At 37.9% G+C, this 12,489-nt stretch overlaps 2 protein-coding genes and 1 long non-coding RNA gene across 3 annotated transcripts; 2 read left to right on the forward strand and 1 right to left on the reverse strand.

The window, feature by feature from the left end:
- Positions 1-486: 486 nt before the first annotated feature.
- On the forward strand, positions 487-834 carry LOC112184162. Its single transcript, XM_024322437.1, has one exon. The coding sequence runs from the start codon at positions 487-489 to the stop codon at positions 832-834; it is 348 nt and encodes a 115-aa protein (XP_024178205.1).
- A 2,114-nt stretch (positions 835-2,948) lies between these two features.
- Positions 2,949-6,871, reverse strand: LOC121051702. The gene is made up of 4 exons (XR_005806541.1): positions 6,524-6,871; positions 6,262-6,423; positions 6,089-6,107; positions 2,949-3,305 (listed from the first exon to the last, which is right to left on the reverse strand). It is a non-coding gene; the product is annotated as an uncharacterized LOC121051702 (long non-coding RNA).
- A 4,618-nt stretch (positions 6,872-11,489) lies between these two features.
- Positions 11,490-12,489, forward strand: LOC112189874. The gene is made up of 2 exons (XM_024329251.2): positions 11,490-12,048; positions 12,168-12,489. Exons 1-2 carry the CDS (start codon positions 11,778-11,780, stop codon positions 12,251-12,253), a joined length of 357 nt encoding a protein of 118 aa, XP_024185019.1. The 5' UTR covers positions 11,490-11,777; the 3' UTR covers positions 12,254-12,489.

The following is a 12,489-nucleotide window of genomic DNA, read 5'->3' on the forward strand; positions in this document are numbered from 1 at the left end:
CACTCAGGTCATACACTGATAAGCTTTTGGTTAGGAGCTGGGACTTGTGAGTGATTAGGTTTATTTTAATCTCTTATACATGTTTTCCTACCAGATTATTGTTATCCATATGCTTATTAATGCATTGGTGTAGATTTGCCAGAATATCTGCTGATGGCAGGAACTTCTTTTTATATGAAGATTTGATAACTTGCAATAATCTAAGTTTCTTTTTATCAATTGATATATAGTTATTATTAAACTGCTTTTGTACTTGATTTAATGATTTGCAATATGCATATAAGGGTTATCATATTTTTTATATTTATGCTTATTAGGGTTTAGGGTTTGTTTCCAGAATTGTTGCTTTTAGCTGTTAAAGTTATAAGGTGATGAAATATATTTGACATAATCATTTATCTATATTACCTCATTGTGTACTTTTTCATAATATATCAGCCATTAATTATCATGTAGCTGACCAGATTTGGTTATGCATTTTAGATCATGGCACCAAAGAATAGAGCAGCAGCTGCTAAAGCTATCGCTTTAAGAATGAAAGCTGGGCAAATGAAGAGGGTTAAACCTAAGGATATAGAGCCGGCAACTTCACGATTGAAAACGTCTGTGTCTAAGAAGAAGTCTGCATCTCCAAATATGAAGGATGTGTCCCAAAAGAAGAGGACTTTGTCGCCAAAGAATAAGGTTGGATCCCCAAAGAAGAGGACTTTGTCACCAACGAAGAAGGCTGCATCCCAAAAGAAGAAGGGTGCATCCTGTTCTAGTGCTCGATCTATGAAGGATGTGATAAGAAGTAAATCTGGAAAGAATGTTAAGTCCACTAAGAGAGCATAGAGAGCAACAGCTAGTAATGAGGAAGATATCAACACAACAGGTGGTTTGAGGCTGCTAAAGCGAGGAATGGTGACAATGAGTAACATTACAAGGAGGCTGATCAGAGGGAAGCGGCTAACTGTGGAGATTAATGATAAAGGGGAACCAATTAGTAAGACTGCAAAAGAAATGCAATCTTACATTGGGGTCTTAGCACGTATAAAGATCCCCATTATCATTGGTGATTGGAGAGAAGTGGCATGGACCTGGATGAAAAACAGAAAATATGGGAATCGATTGAGGTATTTATATTATCCCTTAAACTAACCTTATAGCTTTGAGTTTCACTAGTTTTAGAAGTAAACTAACCTTATTTCTTCTGTTTTTATGCAGGAGGCATTTGTGATTCCTAAAGAATGTAGGAAATTGGTGATATCCTCCGCTGCAAACAAATGGCGGGAATTCAAAAGCAAACTGACTAACAAGTACATTATACCTTTTATCGATACACCTGAACTGTTGGAAAATCCTCCAGATGACTATCGATACATTAACAAGGAACATTGAGAACAATTTGTTGCTGAAAGGATTTCTGATGCATTTCAGGTTTGTGAACTCTTACAAACTAAGTCCATCTGTTGGTTTCAGTTTAGCTATGTTGAATAAGTTGAATCCAATTTTGTTCCTAATCATTTTCTTTGTAGGAGCTGCGTGAAGCCCAAATAAAAAAAAAAAAAGGAAAACAAGTATCCTGATCGTATGGTGCATAAAGGATACACTAATTTACAAGAAGAATTGGTTAGTTCTTGGTTCATAACATAAATTTACTGGGTACAGCGTGATGTTGTTCTGTGTCTAATATGTTTCTCATGTGTCATAGTCTGCGACAATCAAGATAGAGGAATTCGATCGTGCCACAATGTGGGTGAAAGCACGGCAAGACAAGAATGGTAACTTCAAAGCAGTTGAGGTGCAGGAGACGGCCAATAAAATTGTAAGTCATTTTATGGTACTTTGATGGATGGTATTGGTATTGTACAAGAATTACATCCTGAATCATAAGTGTGTTTATATATTTGTGTTAGCAAAAGTTAAAGCAGAATGAGTCTGATGGATTGATTACCACGTACACAAGGTTATGATGATGTGCTCACTTTGGTGTTGGGGAGACCCGAGCATCCTAGTGGGGCACGAGGAGTTGGAGGTTATATCAAACCAGCTTCGTTCTTTGACCTGCCTAAACGGCGAAAGAAAAGTGTTGAAGAGATAGTGAGGAAAAGTGTGAAGCTGATATTGGAGGAAGAGAAGGAAATCATTCTTGCAAATGAAAGAGCTTTATGGCAGTAGGAGAGAGAAAGAGTGGTTGCTAAGGAGCGTGCATATTGGACGGCCAAGTTTGCAGAATTGGCGGCAAACATTGATGGAAAGAAGCTTCCATTAGAGTCACCAAAACCTGTCACACCCCTTCAAGATCCTAGTTCAGGACAAGGGAGTTGTTCCCGACATGTTGAGAAAGTTATGCAGAATAATCCTGACGGTGAGCTCAATGCAGTGAAGAAGAGGTTGGTTTTAAATGATGATGCAGCCGGACTGTTAGTTGAAGAGAACCATGAAGTTCCAGAAGGGAATCACAAAGTAACGACAATAATCGAGGAGGAGGTTAGAGACATCATGGCTCCCAAAACTTCAGCAAATGATGATCTGGTAACACCATTATTCCCTTCATTTATCTCTTTTCTCATTTCCTATATTTTGCAGCTGTAGTGGAACTATTAATGAAACTAAAATATATGAACTAATTGTTTATTTTCATTATTTGTCTTAGGAGACGACTGCTGCTGTGCATGTGTGTGAACTGGCAGTAGATAGGGTGGACAACATTGTTGCTATTGGAACAATTAGGGGTCAGCAATGGGCCGGGCAGGGCCGACCCTGCCCTAGGCCTTTCGGGCTTGGGCTGGGCCAGGCCGGGCTTTAACATTGCCGTGAAGTTTTCAGGGCCGGGCCGGGCCGGGCTTTGCAATAAATTTTAAGCCTGAGGCGTACCCATGGGCAGGGCTAAACCGGGCTTTTCGGGTCGGGCCGGGCCCAATTGTACTTTCACGGGCCGGGCCGGGCTTTTTTAACCAAACCTATTCTGAGATCACTTCTGACTTTTAAAGATGAATTATGTTACATAGTCCCTGACTCCCTGTAATGGAGTCCCTGAATTATGTTACATAGTCCCTGACTCCCTGTAATGGAATCTGGAAACCAAATTTAAATACTTCTACAATATAATTTCAAAACAGCAACTTCAGAAATAAACATCATTTAAATCTTCCATTAGTTTAGCATCAGTCCAAAATAAAAAAACATAGATGGAGGCCGCCACCATAGTATTGTACTGAAAGTTCAAAGGTATGGGAAAAGGCTGCCTAATTTTATCGTCACATTTGCTGCGGTGCTTGGACCTTAATTCTTGACTTGAATTTGTTGCTGACCTTGGATGCCTGTTTCAAGATAAAGAGAAGCCATTCAGTTTTAAATCAGACGAACATGAAATCTAACTAGAAGACTAACCCAAATAAAAGTGCCATCATCATCATAAAATGCAGAATCTAGAAATCTGGAAAAAATGCAGAATCTGGAAATGAAATGTTCAAGTAATACAGAAAACAACAAGAATAGCATTGATGTCAAACTATTTTATACACATAGAAAACAAAAACAACCTCTAAAAGTCTAAAGTAAACACTTTGAGTAAAATCTTGAATCTATTAGTCTCTATTCTCCAATAACACCAATTACATAACTACTGCATGTACTGGTTAGGCAGATTGTAACCAGACCAGCCTTATAATCTTGCACACAAAAAAGGCATATGGTTACTCCTAAACAAAAAAAGGAAAGAGGAGATAATCTTGCACACAAAAAAGGCATATGGTTACTCCTAAACAAAAAAAGGAAAGAGGAGATAATCTTGCACACAAAAAAGGCATATGGTTACTCCTGAACAAAAAAAGGAAAGAGGAGATAATCTTTGACTTTCAGTTCCACAAAAAAGGCATATGGAAATCTCCAATTTTTAGTCTCCAAGGGCCGCACTTTCAGCTTCATTTTCAGGTTCGCCTTCACTATCATCTTCACCATCAGCTTCACTATCAACCATCCAATCTGGTCTTGCAGCCCTTATGTTCATTAGTTCTTCAGCGTGTTCCTCTTCTTGTGCTGCATCTTGCATTCTTTTACTTGCCAAGTTCCAATCCTTCAAACAAACTAAAGCTTCTATGGTATTTGGACTTAAAGCAGCTCTTTTCTTTGAAACAACTCGACCACCAGCGCTAAAAGCAGCCTCTGATGCAACTGTTGAAGCTGGTACACTTAATAGATCACGGGCCATAAGTGACAGAATAGGGTATAATGTTTGATTGGCCTTCCACCATCCCAAAACACTAAAATGATTATCATCGTCCACCTCTATTGTTGCTAAATCAAGATAAACTTGTAAATCAGAAGAGTTAGTGCAAGAACTAGATGATACCCTAGCCTTTTTCAAGCTTTTCATGGAAAAATTTTGCACTCGAGGAATTGTTATAGAAGCAGATGTGGTTCCCAAAGGGGTAGGGACTTCATCACTAGGCAATCTCGATGCAGCACTAGGAACTACACTACTCTTATAGATATCATAATACTGATGCAATAGAGTCTTAATGGATGATATTCTTGCATCTATTTCTAATTGCTCAATACCAATACACTTCATCCACTCTTCAATGGCAAATAACTTGAATCTAGGATCCATGATAGTAGCACAGCAAAAGACCATTGGAAACTTATCCCAATACTTATTAAATTTAGTTCTCATTGCAGCTAAAGCATCTTTAAAAATAGAGAGCTCAGAATATGCAGCAAATGTATGATGAATATCAACTAAACAATTAATAACTCTACTAGAAGTAGGAGAATAAACACCACAGCAGATTTTTGTAGAAGAGTTAAAAATTGCTAGGAAACTACAAATTAATTCAGCAATACACCAATCTTGTTCAGTTGGAACTGCTAAATTACAATAACGAGATTCATTTAGTTTCTGCACATATCTATGCAAAGGAACTTTATGTTTCAGAGCTAATAATAAAAGATCATATGTGGAATTCCACCTATGCGGAACATCATTGTCTATATTTTTCTTTCCAAAACCTAAATCAGAACAACATTGCACCCATAATTCATGCCTCTTAATAGAGGAATTCATGCTCCGCACGATGGTAGTTATTTTATCTATTGATGGAGATAAAATACTTAGCCCATCTTGCACAATCAAATTTAAGACATGAGCACAGCAACGCACATGAAACAATTGCCTAGGCACTGATTCAATCATAAGATAATCTGGAAGTAATTCTACCACTACATCATTGTTTGTAGCATTGTCTAATGATATAGAAAAAATCTTGTCATGAACATGCCAAGAAATCAGTTCTTCACAAATATGATGTGCAAGTGATTCTCCGGTATGTGGGTACTCAATCATTTTAAAACAAATAATTCTTTTGTTCAAAGACCAATCCTTGTCTATGAAATGTGCAGTGAGTGACATATAACCCATTTTTTGACGTGATGACCAAATATCGGAAGTGAGACAAACTTTTCCTTCATAATTTTCAAAAAATTTAATTAGCTCATCTTTTCCTTTATGAAAAAGTTTCATCACATCCCTTTTACATGTAGAGGCTGAGAATCCAGTATATTGAGGAGTAAATCCTCTTTGGATCATGCCTTTAAAATCATGTTTTTCAACAAAAGTAAAAGGTTGTTCAGCTCTAATGATATAATCCACAACTTCTTTTCTAGCAACTTTTTTATCATAATGAAAATTTGATATATTTCCAGCAACATTCATACCTATCTGCATTTGCCCTCTAATGTCTTCACTTTGACCATGTGCACTAGCATGCCTTTTAATATGTCGGGACAAATGATTGGTACCACTAGTTGGACCACGAGAAAGCAACTAACCACAAATACCACACTTAGATTTCGGTACTTTCTTTCTGCTAATCACTACTTCAACTTTCTCAAAAATATTCCAAACATCACTCTTTTGTCTACAAGTATCTGGGGGAACCAAGGAGATATCCTCAGTTTCCTCATTAATTGCATCCATTTAACTTTTGAAACCAAGAAGTAAATGCAACTAAGAGCACTAACAATATAACAATCGGCCAATATAATAAAAGGTCAAGAGTTAAAGTTACTTGAATGGGAACAGCAGCAGTCCAAATAAACTCACCATCTATCTTGGATTGTGCCTGTTACAAAAAAAAATAATAATAAAGAGGTGTTAAAGCCGCAAGAGTGCAAGGGAAATGAATAAAATTCCCTGAACCAAAATTCATATTCAATTCAGAAGCTTAAAAATAAAAATAAAAATTAAATAAAAGGTTGGAGCTTTGGGAAGCTTACCCCTAAAGGAATATGGGTTCTTCTTCCTCCATGTCCGTCTGTGCTGTGACACTTACCAGCATAGAACTTCTGATGTTGCTTGCAGGTGCAGATCAAGTCTACCTGAATGGTTTCCCCGTGAAATCAAAGCAACCCATCTGCTAACGCTTCAAAAGCCAAGCACTAACCCATAAAAAACCAAGCCGTTATTCTCCACTATTAGGATTAATTGAAAGACAAGATAAACAATAAGAATGAATAGCAAAATGGGTACCCAACTCACAGATTTTGAGAACTAGAGAAGAGAAGCTCATGCAACACCTCGCAGTGGCTTTAATATCATCTAATGGCGTCCAAATCTCAAGCTCACAAGAACAAGAAATAGGGATCTAGGAAAAGAAAACCTTAGAGAAATTGAGAGTTTTGGGAAACAAAAAGCAAGATGTGGGTAATATTAACCAAACAAAAAGATCGAGTATTTTGTTTTGGCAAAGCAAAGAACTTGTGGAGTATTTTGTTTTGGCAAAACAAAGAACTTGTGGATGAGTGGTGGTGTTGGACTGAGACGAGATGGGGTTTTGTTTTTTTGCTGGTTTGATATCAGACCCCCAGAGAAGATAAGATAGAGGAGTTTGTGTGGTGGAGATGTGGAGTGGTGGTGTTGGACTTGATATTTATTGCAAGTGGTCCAACGTCAATATTTTTTTATACAAAGGATAAAAGGAAGCTCTACAATTGAAGTGTGTAACGTTAATAAATCTTTGTACACTGGGTAATAGATGGTAACCTAATGATTTGATATATAACAAGTCAGAATATAAAAAAGGAACCGGGCTTTACGGGCTAGGCTTTCCGGGCCGGGCCTGGCAGGCTTGTTCGGGGCTTCAACGGGCCGGGCCGCGGGCCGGGCCTGGGCTTTGAACCCTCCGCCCTAACCCTGCCTCGTGCCCAATGGGCAGGGCCGAGATGGGCTTTGCTGCGGGCCGGGCCGGGCTTTTGCCCACTGGGCCGGGCGGGCGCCCATGGGCTTTTAGGCCTGCGGGCCAAATGATGACCCCTAGGAACAATTATTCAAGTGAATGTTGCATCGAGTGATCAACTGATACATGGTGTTCCATTGGGAAAGGAAAATATGCACGTCTCAGTTGTTCGAGCCATTGTTGATGATGCCCTGTTACCTATTCCAGTGAAGGATGAGATTGTCACTGTCAGCGACGCCATTGGTACTTGTGTTGCCTGGCCAAGAAACCTAGTTGTTATCCCTGGAGAAAAGGCACCCCCTAAAGCCATTCAGTAGAAGGTAATCAATCAGTCTTATGTTTAGCTAGTTTGAAAATGGTTTTGTTCAATATGCAATTTTGTTTCATGTACTATTGCAATATGTTAATATGGGAAAAGTTGATAACATGTAGTCTTATTGGTTTACACAACTAGAAAAAAAATCGTGCTAATACCAAGAAGAGAATGAGAGATGTATTTGATGACAATGAAGACCTTGAAAACTTGCCACCGAATCTACCAACGACATTAAAGGATTTGTGCACGTGGGGGAACAATTTCCTTAGAGAAGGGTTCACCATCCACACAACATTTGCTGCGGACCGGCCTTTTCGGCTGTTCAAAGAAAGTCTGTCTGTTTAGAAGTGATCTCTATACCATGGCCAACAAGCTAGAAGTATCAAATCGTGTACTTGTGTTTTACATAAGGTAAGGAATTATTAAAGCAAGTTGAGTGCATATAGTCAATAATTCATTATATGATTGAATTTTGATTGGCATGTATCACTGTTTCTTTTGAAGTACTTTTAACAGTTTCATATTCCAAAATAATTTGTAGCTCCCTTCATGAAGTCTTGAAGAAGTGTAAGATGGTGGATATGGTTGCCTTTGTCGATCCTGATCATACTGGTACACTTGGGTGTGGAAATCCCACTGAAAGGGCTCGGTCTTTGTCGGATCGCTATAGGCAAGGGAGGTTAGGGCAAATCTTTGTGGTTCCATATAACTCAGGGTACGTAAAAAGTAATTAAAGCATCTGGTTTGCCAAGTTATATTGTTAATGGTAATATAACAGATTTTTTTTATTTATTTTTTATTTTTTATGTTATCCCATAGTGCTCATTGGATGTTGACGGTTGTGAACCCAAATGAAGAAGTCGTGCACTTCATGGATCCACTTGAAAGGCGACTCGATACTGGGGAATGGAAATCAACTATTTTTACCCCTCTAAGGACTCATGTTATCACTTTGAGGACTAATATTACTATTTTCAGGACTCATATGGTAAATTAAGAAAATTTATCACTTTAAGGACTCATGTTACCACTTTGAGGACTAATATTACTATTTTGAGGACTCATGTGGTAACTAAGAGAATTTACCACTTTAAGGACTCATGTTACTACTTTGAGGACTAATATTACTATTTTGATGACTCATTTAACCACTTTTAAGGCAATTGTATGCATGTCATACGTTAACACATTGTATAATTTTTCAGTTTTATGTACTTCATTGTATATTTCACTTTCCATTATCTTAATTCTTTATTTTCAGGGTATTCAGGAGCAAAAAAATGACAAGACTTGTGGATATTTCATTATGCGTTACATGAAAGAAATTGTGGAGGACAAGAACTTGGATTTTAGTATTAAGGTAAAATTGATCAACTGCTTACCTATGGACTTTATTGTTTAATGATATAGTGCATGCTCTGTGCATGTAACTTTCATATTTAATTTGCTACATTTCCTTATTGCAGTGGGGAACGAGGTCAAATTTGGTTTACACAGACAAGGATATTGATGAGATCCGAGCGGAATGGGCTAAGTATGTTTTGAACTTCCCAGAAAATTAAGTATCAGCCTATATATCTGCTTTTGTTTCTGGTAGCTAGGTTATGGGCAGTAGTAGTGTCTAGGAACTGCTTTTGTGCATTTTGACAGAATTGATGGAAAGTGTTGGACAATATAATGCATGCGGTTGCTGTAACTACTATATGGATGCTACTAGGTTTTTGTCTTAGTTAGATTAGGATCCATGTAACAATGGTAGTAATTAAAATCGGTTAATGTAAAGGCTAGCATGCTAGCTAGTTTAGTATTATGCTATTGATGGGAATGTATTTTGGTGGGTTAATTGATGCAATGAGGAATTTGCTGATTTCAGATCTTATAACATGCCTTTTTGATGACTAGTGTACAAAATGAGGTTTGCTATGGTTCAAATCCAACAAATGCAAGTTTATGATATGTTGTATCACAAATATAGTAACAACATAAAATAATATCTCTATGTTGTTCCTTCATACTTGTAACAACAGAAAACTGAAGTTTATTTCACTATCAAACAACAGAAAACTGAAGTTTAATTCATTACCAAACAACAGAATATTTTTACCAGACAACAGAAAACTGAAGTTCAATTCACTATCAAACAACATAAATACTTCTAACATACAACATAAAACTGAAGTTCAATTCATTACCAAACAACAAAAGTTCTTCAAACAAACAACAGAAACGCGTAGTTCATTTAATTATCACACAACAGAAGAGTGAGTTTCTGACCTCAATCAAACTACACAACTACATGATTACATATAGTTATATTGTCTATCAGACAACATAAATACTTAAAACTGTGGTTGGAATACAAGACAAAAGACATAAAAATAAATTCTTAAAACTATTTAGATGACAGATGAGTTATAATCTACCCAATTTTAAGTGACTTTCAAACAACAATCAAATGTCTTTGAAAATGCATTCAGACAACAGATTGTTAAACAAGCCTTTATTTTGGTAACTTCAGACAACATATAAATGTGTTCTTATTACATGTTAGACAACAACAATTTTATTAAAACTGTAGTTTGTAGTTCATTTGAACAACAGAAAGTCCCAAATCCTTCAGTGTTGGGTTGTTTAGATGACAGAGCCTTGTGAAACTTCTGTTGTCTGAGTGAGAAGAGACGACAGAGGATATCTGTCATCTCATGCCGTAAGAGACGGCAGCTGGATAGACAACATATAATTTACATATCTGACGACAGATCTCATCTGTCGTCTGAAGGCTTTATTGGCATAGTGTTGGCACTTTGGGAAGCCTCCAATTCTCACTGTCCGGTGTTATAGTGATTGAAAATTTGAAGGCTGAAGGACCAAAACAAAAGACGAAGGCTGAAGGATAAAGACGAAAGACAAAGGATGATTCACGCATAAAATTTTCCTTTCTCGAAGTAACCCGATTTGGCTAGGTATGGGACTAGGCTATAGGTATACTTGGGAGATTTTCGACCGAAACTTGGGTTGGGCTATAGCCCAACCAACCCTTGACTTAGTTACGCCCCTGCAACGAACAAGATTAAAACTTAAAAGTCCGCAGTAAGGTTGTTGGAGTAATGGAACAGAGGATGCTGGGTTTTTTGCGAAAGAAGAATACAGATAGATAGGGAAGAGGAAAAAGTAGAGTACCAACAGGTATTTTTGTTCTTCGTAATCAATAAGTTTTATATTTTTTTATTAAAAAATAAAACTGATAAAAATAGACTTAACACTGTCAAGCTCCGTTAAGTTTAAGGACAAGTATCGTGATCGCAATCTACCTATGTTATAGATATACAACTTGTCATTGATAAATTGTCTTTACTGTACTTGGTAAACCTTTTACTTGAGTTAATGAAGTTCTATAAATACTTCGGGTCTCTAATATGGGCCATTGCTCCAACATTTCACTGATTTTGAACAAAAACATGAGCGAATTACAATTTTTTTATCGCTAACTAAGCACAAAAATTTGAATGTAAGTTTATTTATTTATTTTCCTGCAAACTCTAGATGTAATGTTAAATGAAATGAAAACGAAAAAGAAAAGGAAAATACTTGTATCCAAACCAGTATGTGAGCATCCAAACTCTCTTATTTACATGCAGTCCCATCTATATCATAATTTAACTATTCAAAAGTTAAATATTTAAATATCATCTCTGTAAAAGTTCATTATAAACAATAATCGTTTACTCATTCGATTGTATCAAACAAATGAATAGCTACGATGAAAGTTAACAGTTTCATGACAACCGTCCATTGGTTTGATGCAATCGAATGAGTAAACGATTTTTGTTTACAATGAATTTTTGCAGATATGATCTTTAATGATTGATGAAATTTTTAAATAATAAAATCATGAATTTAGGAATAAAAAAACTCTTCTGAAAATCGTAGTGCAGAGAGTGAGAAAACCCTAAGAGCTAAAAACTTTTCAATGCCCCGTCCGGCGGCGTGTCCATGGGACGAGTTCGTCTGTCTTCGTCGGACGGGCGACTCTGTTCTGTGAGTCCACCGGCGAGGGACAGTGGATTTGGGGTAGGAGAAGGAGGCTAGGATTGCTTCTGTCGCAGTCGGAGACGGTCAGACAAGCGAAGGTGCGCCTCCTTGGTCATTTCTATTTTGCGCAGAGGCGAAGGATCCGAGCAAGAGCAGAGCGGCGGAGGGTTTCTGATGTTCGATGGGGGCGATCTCAGTTCTCAAGGCGGATGATTGGCTCTGTTGCCCCTGTGATGGGGTTGAGCAAAGTTGACGGAGGTCGTGGTGATCGATCTGGTATTGGATCTGATTTTGTCGTGAAATCGGAGTCCAAGGCAATCCGCCTAGCGAAGTCTTTTGGCGGTCAAGAAGCGGTGAGGCGACAGGATCCGCTGGTGGTTGAGACACAGTCCCGGAAGCACCGATGGGTACCCAACCCGCCCGGCAAGCTTGCTGGGATGTGGATTGTTGGGCTGGCCCCAGCCTCTTGGGCCCTTTCTGGTGGGCTGCAGACTTTTTTTATTTACGTAATAAGTGTTTTTTCTTTTATGTAGGTTATTTTGCTATTTTAATTCGACGTGGTTTTATGCCGGCAATAAGTCTCTACCTCACTGTTGTAGGGCGACGTGGGCTTTGTCCCGGATTGCGCACCTTGTGTGCCTTGTTTGCCCTAGGTTGGCGGCGAGTTCCTAACTTTGTCAAATAGTCACAACCTCCTAGTGGTAGGATGAAAATAAGTGTCACCGGATTTGTTTTCCGGTGACAACATTGTGGGAAAGCTGATCTTATTTGTATATTATGGCTTCGAGTAAACATTTACTTTCCGGTATGTCACCACCTTTGTAAAGCGAATAGAGTAGCCAAATATGCACTCTTCGCTAATCGGTGCATGTTAGAATACATACGTTTTGTAGAGACTCTCGTTATTATCTCGGGATGTTC

This window comes from Rosa chinensis, chromosome 2 (assembly GCF_002994745.2).
Source record: "Rosa chinensis cultivar Old Blush chromosome 2, RchiOBHm-V2, whole genome shotgun sequence".
Lineage (NCBI taxonomy): Eukaryota > Viridiplantae > Streptophyta > Magnoliopsida > Rosales > Rosaceae > Rosa > Rosa chinensis.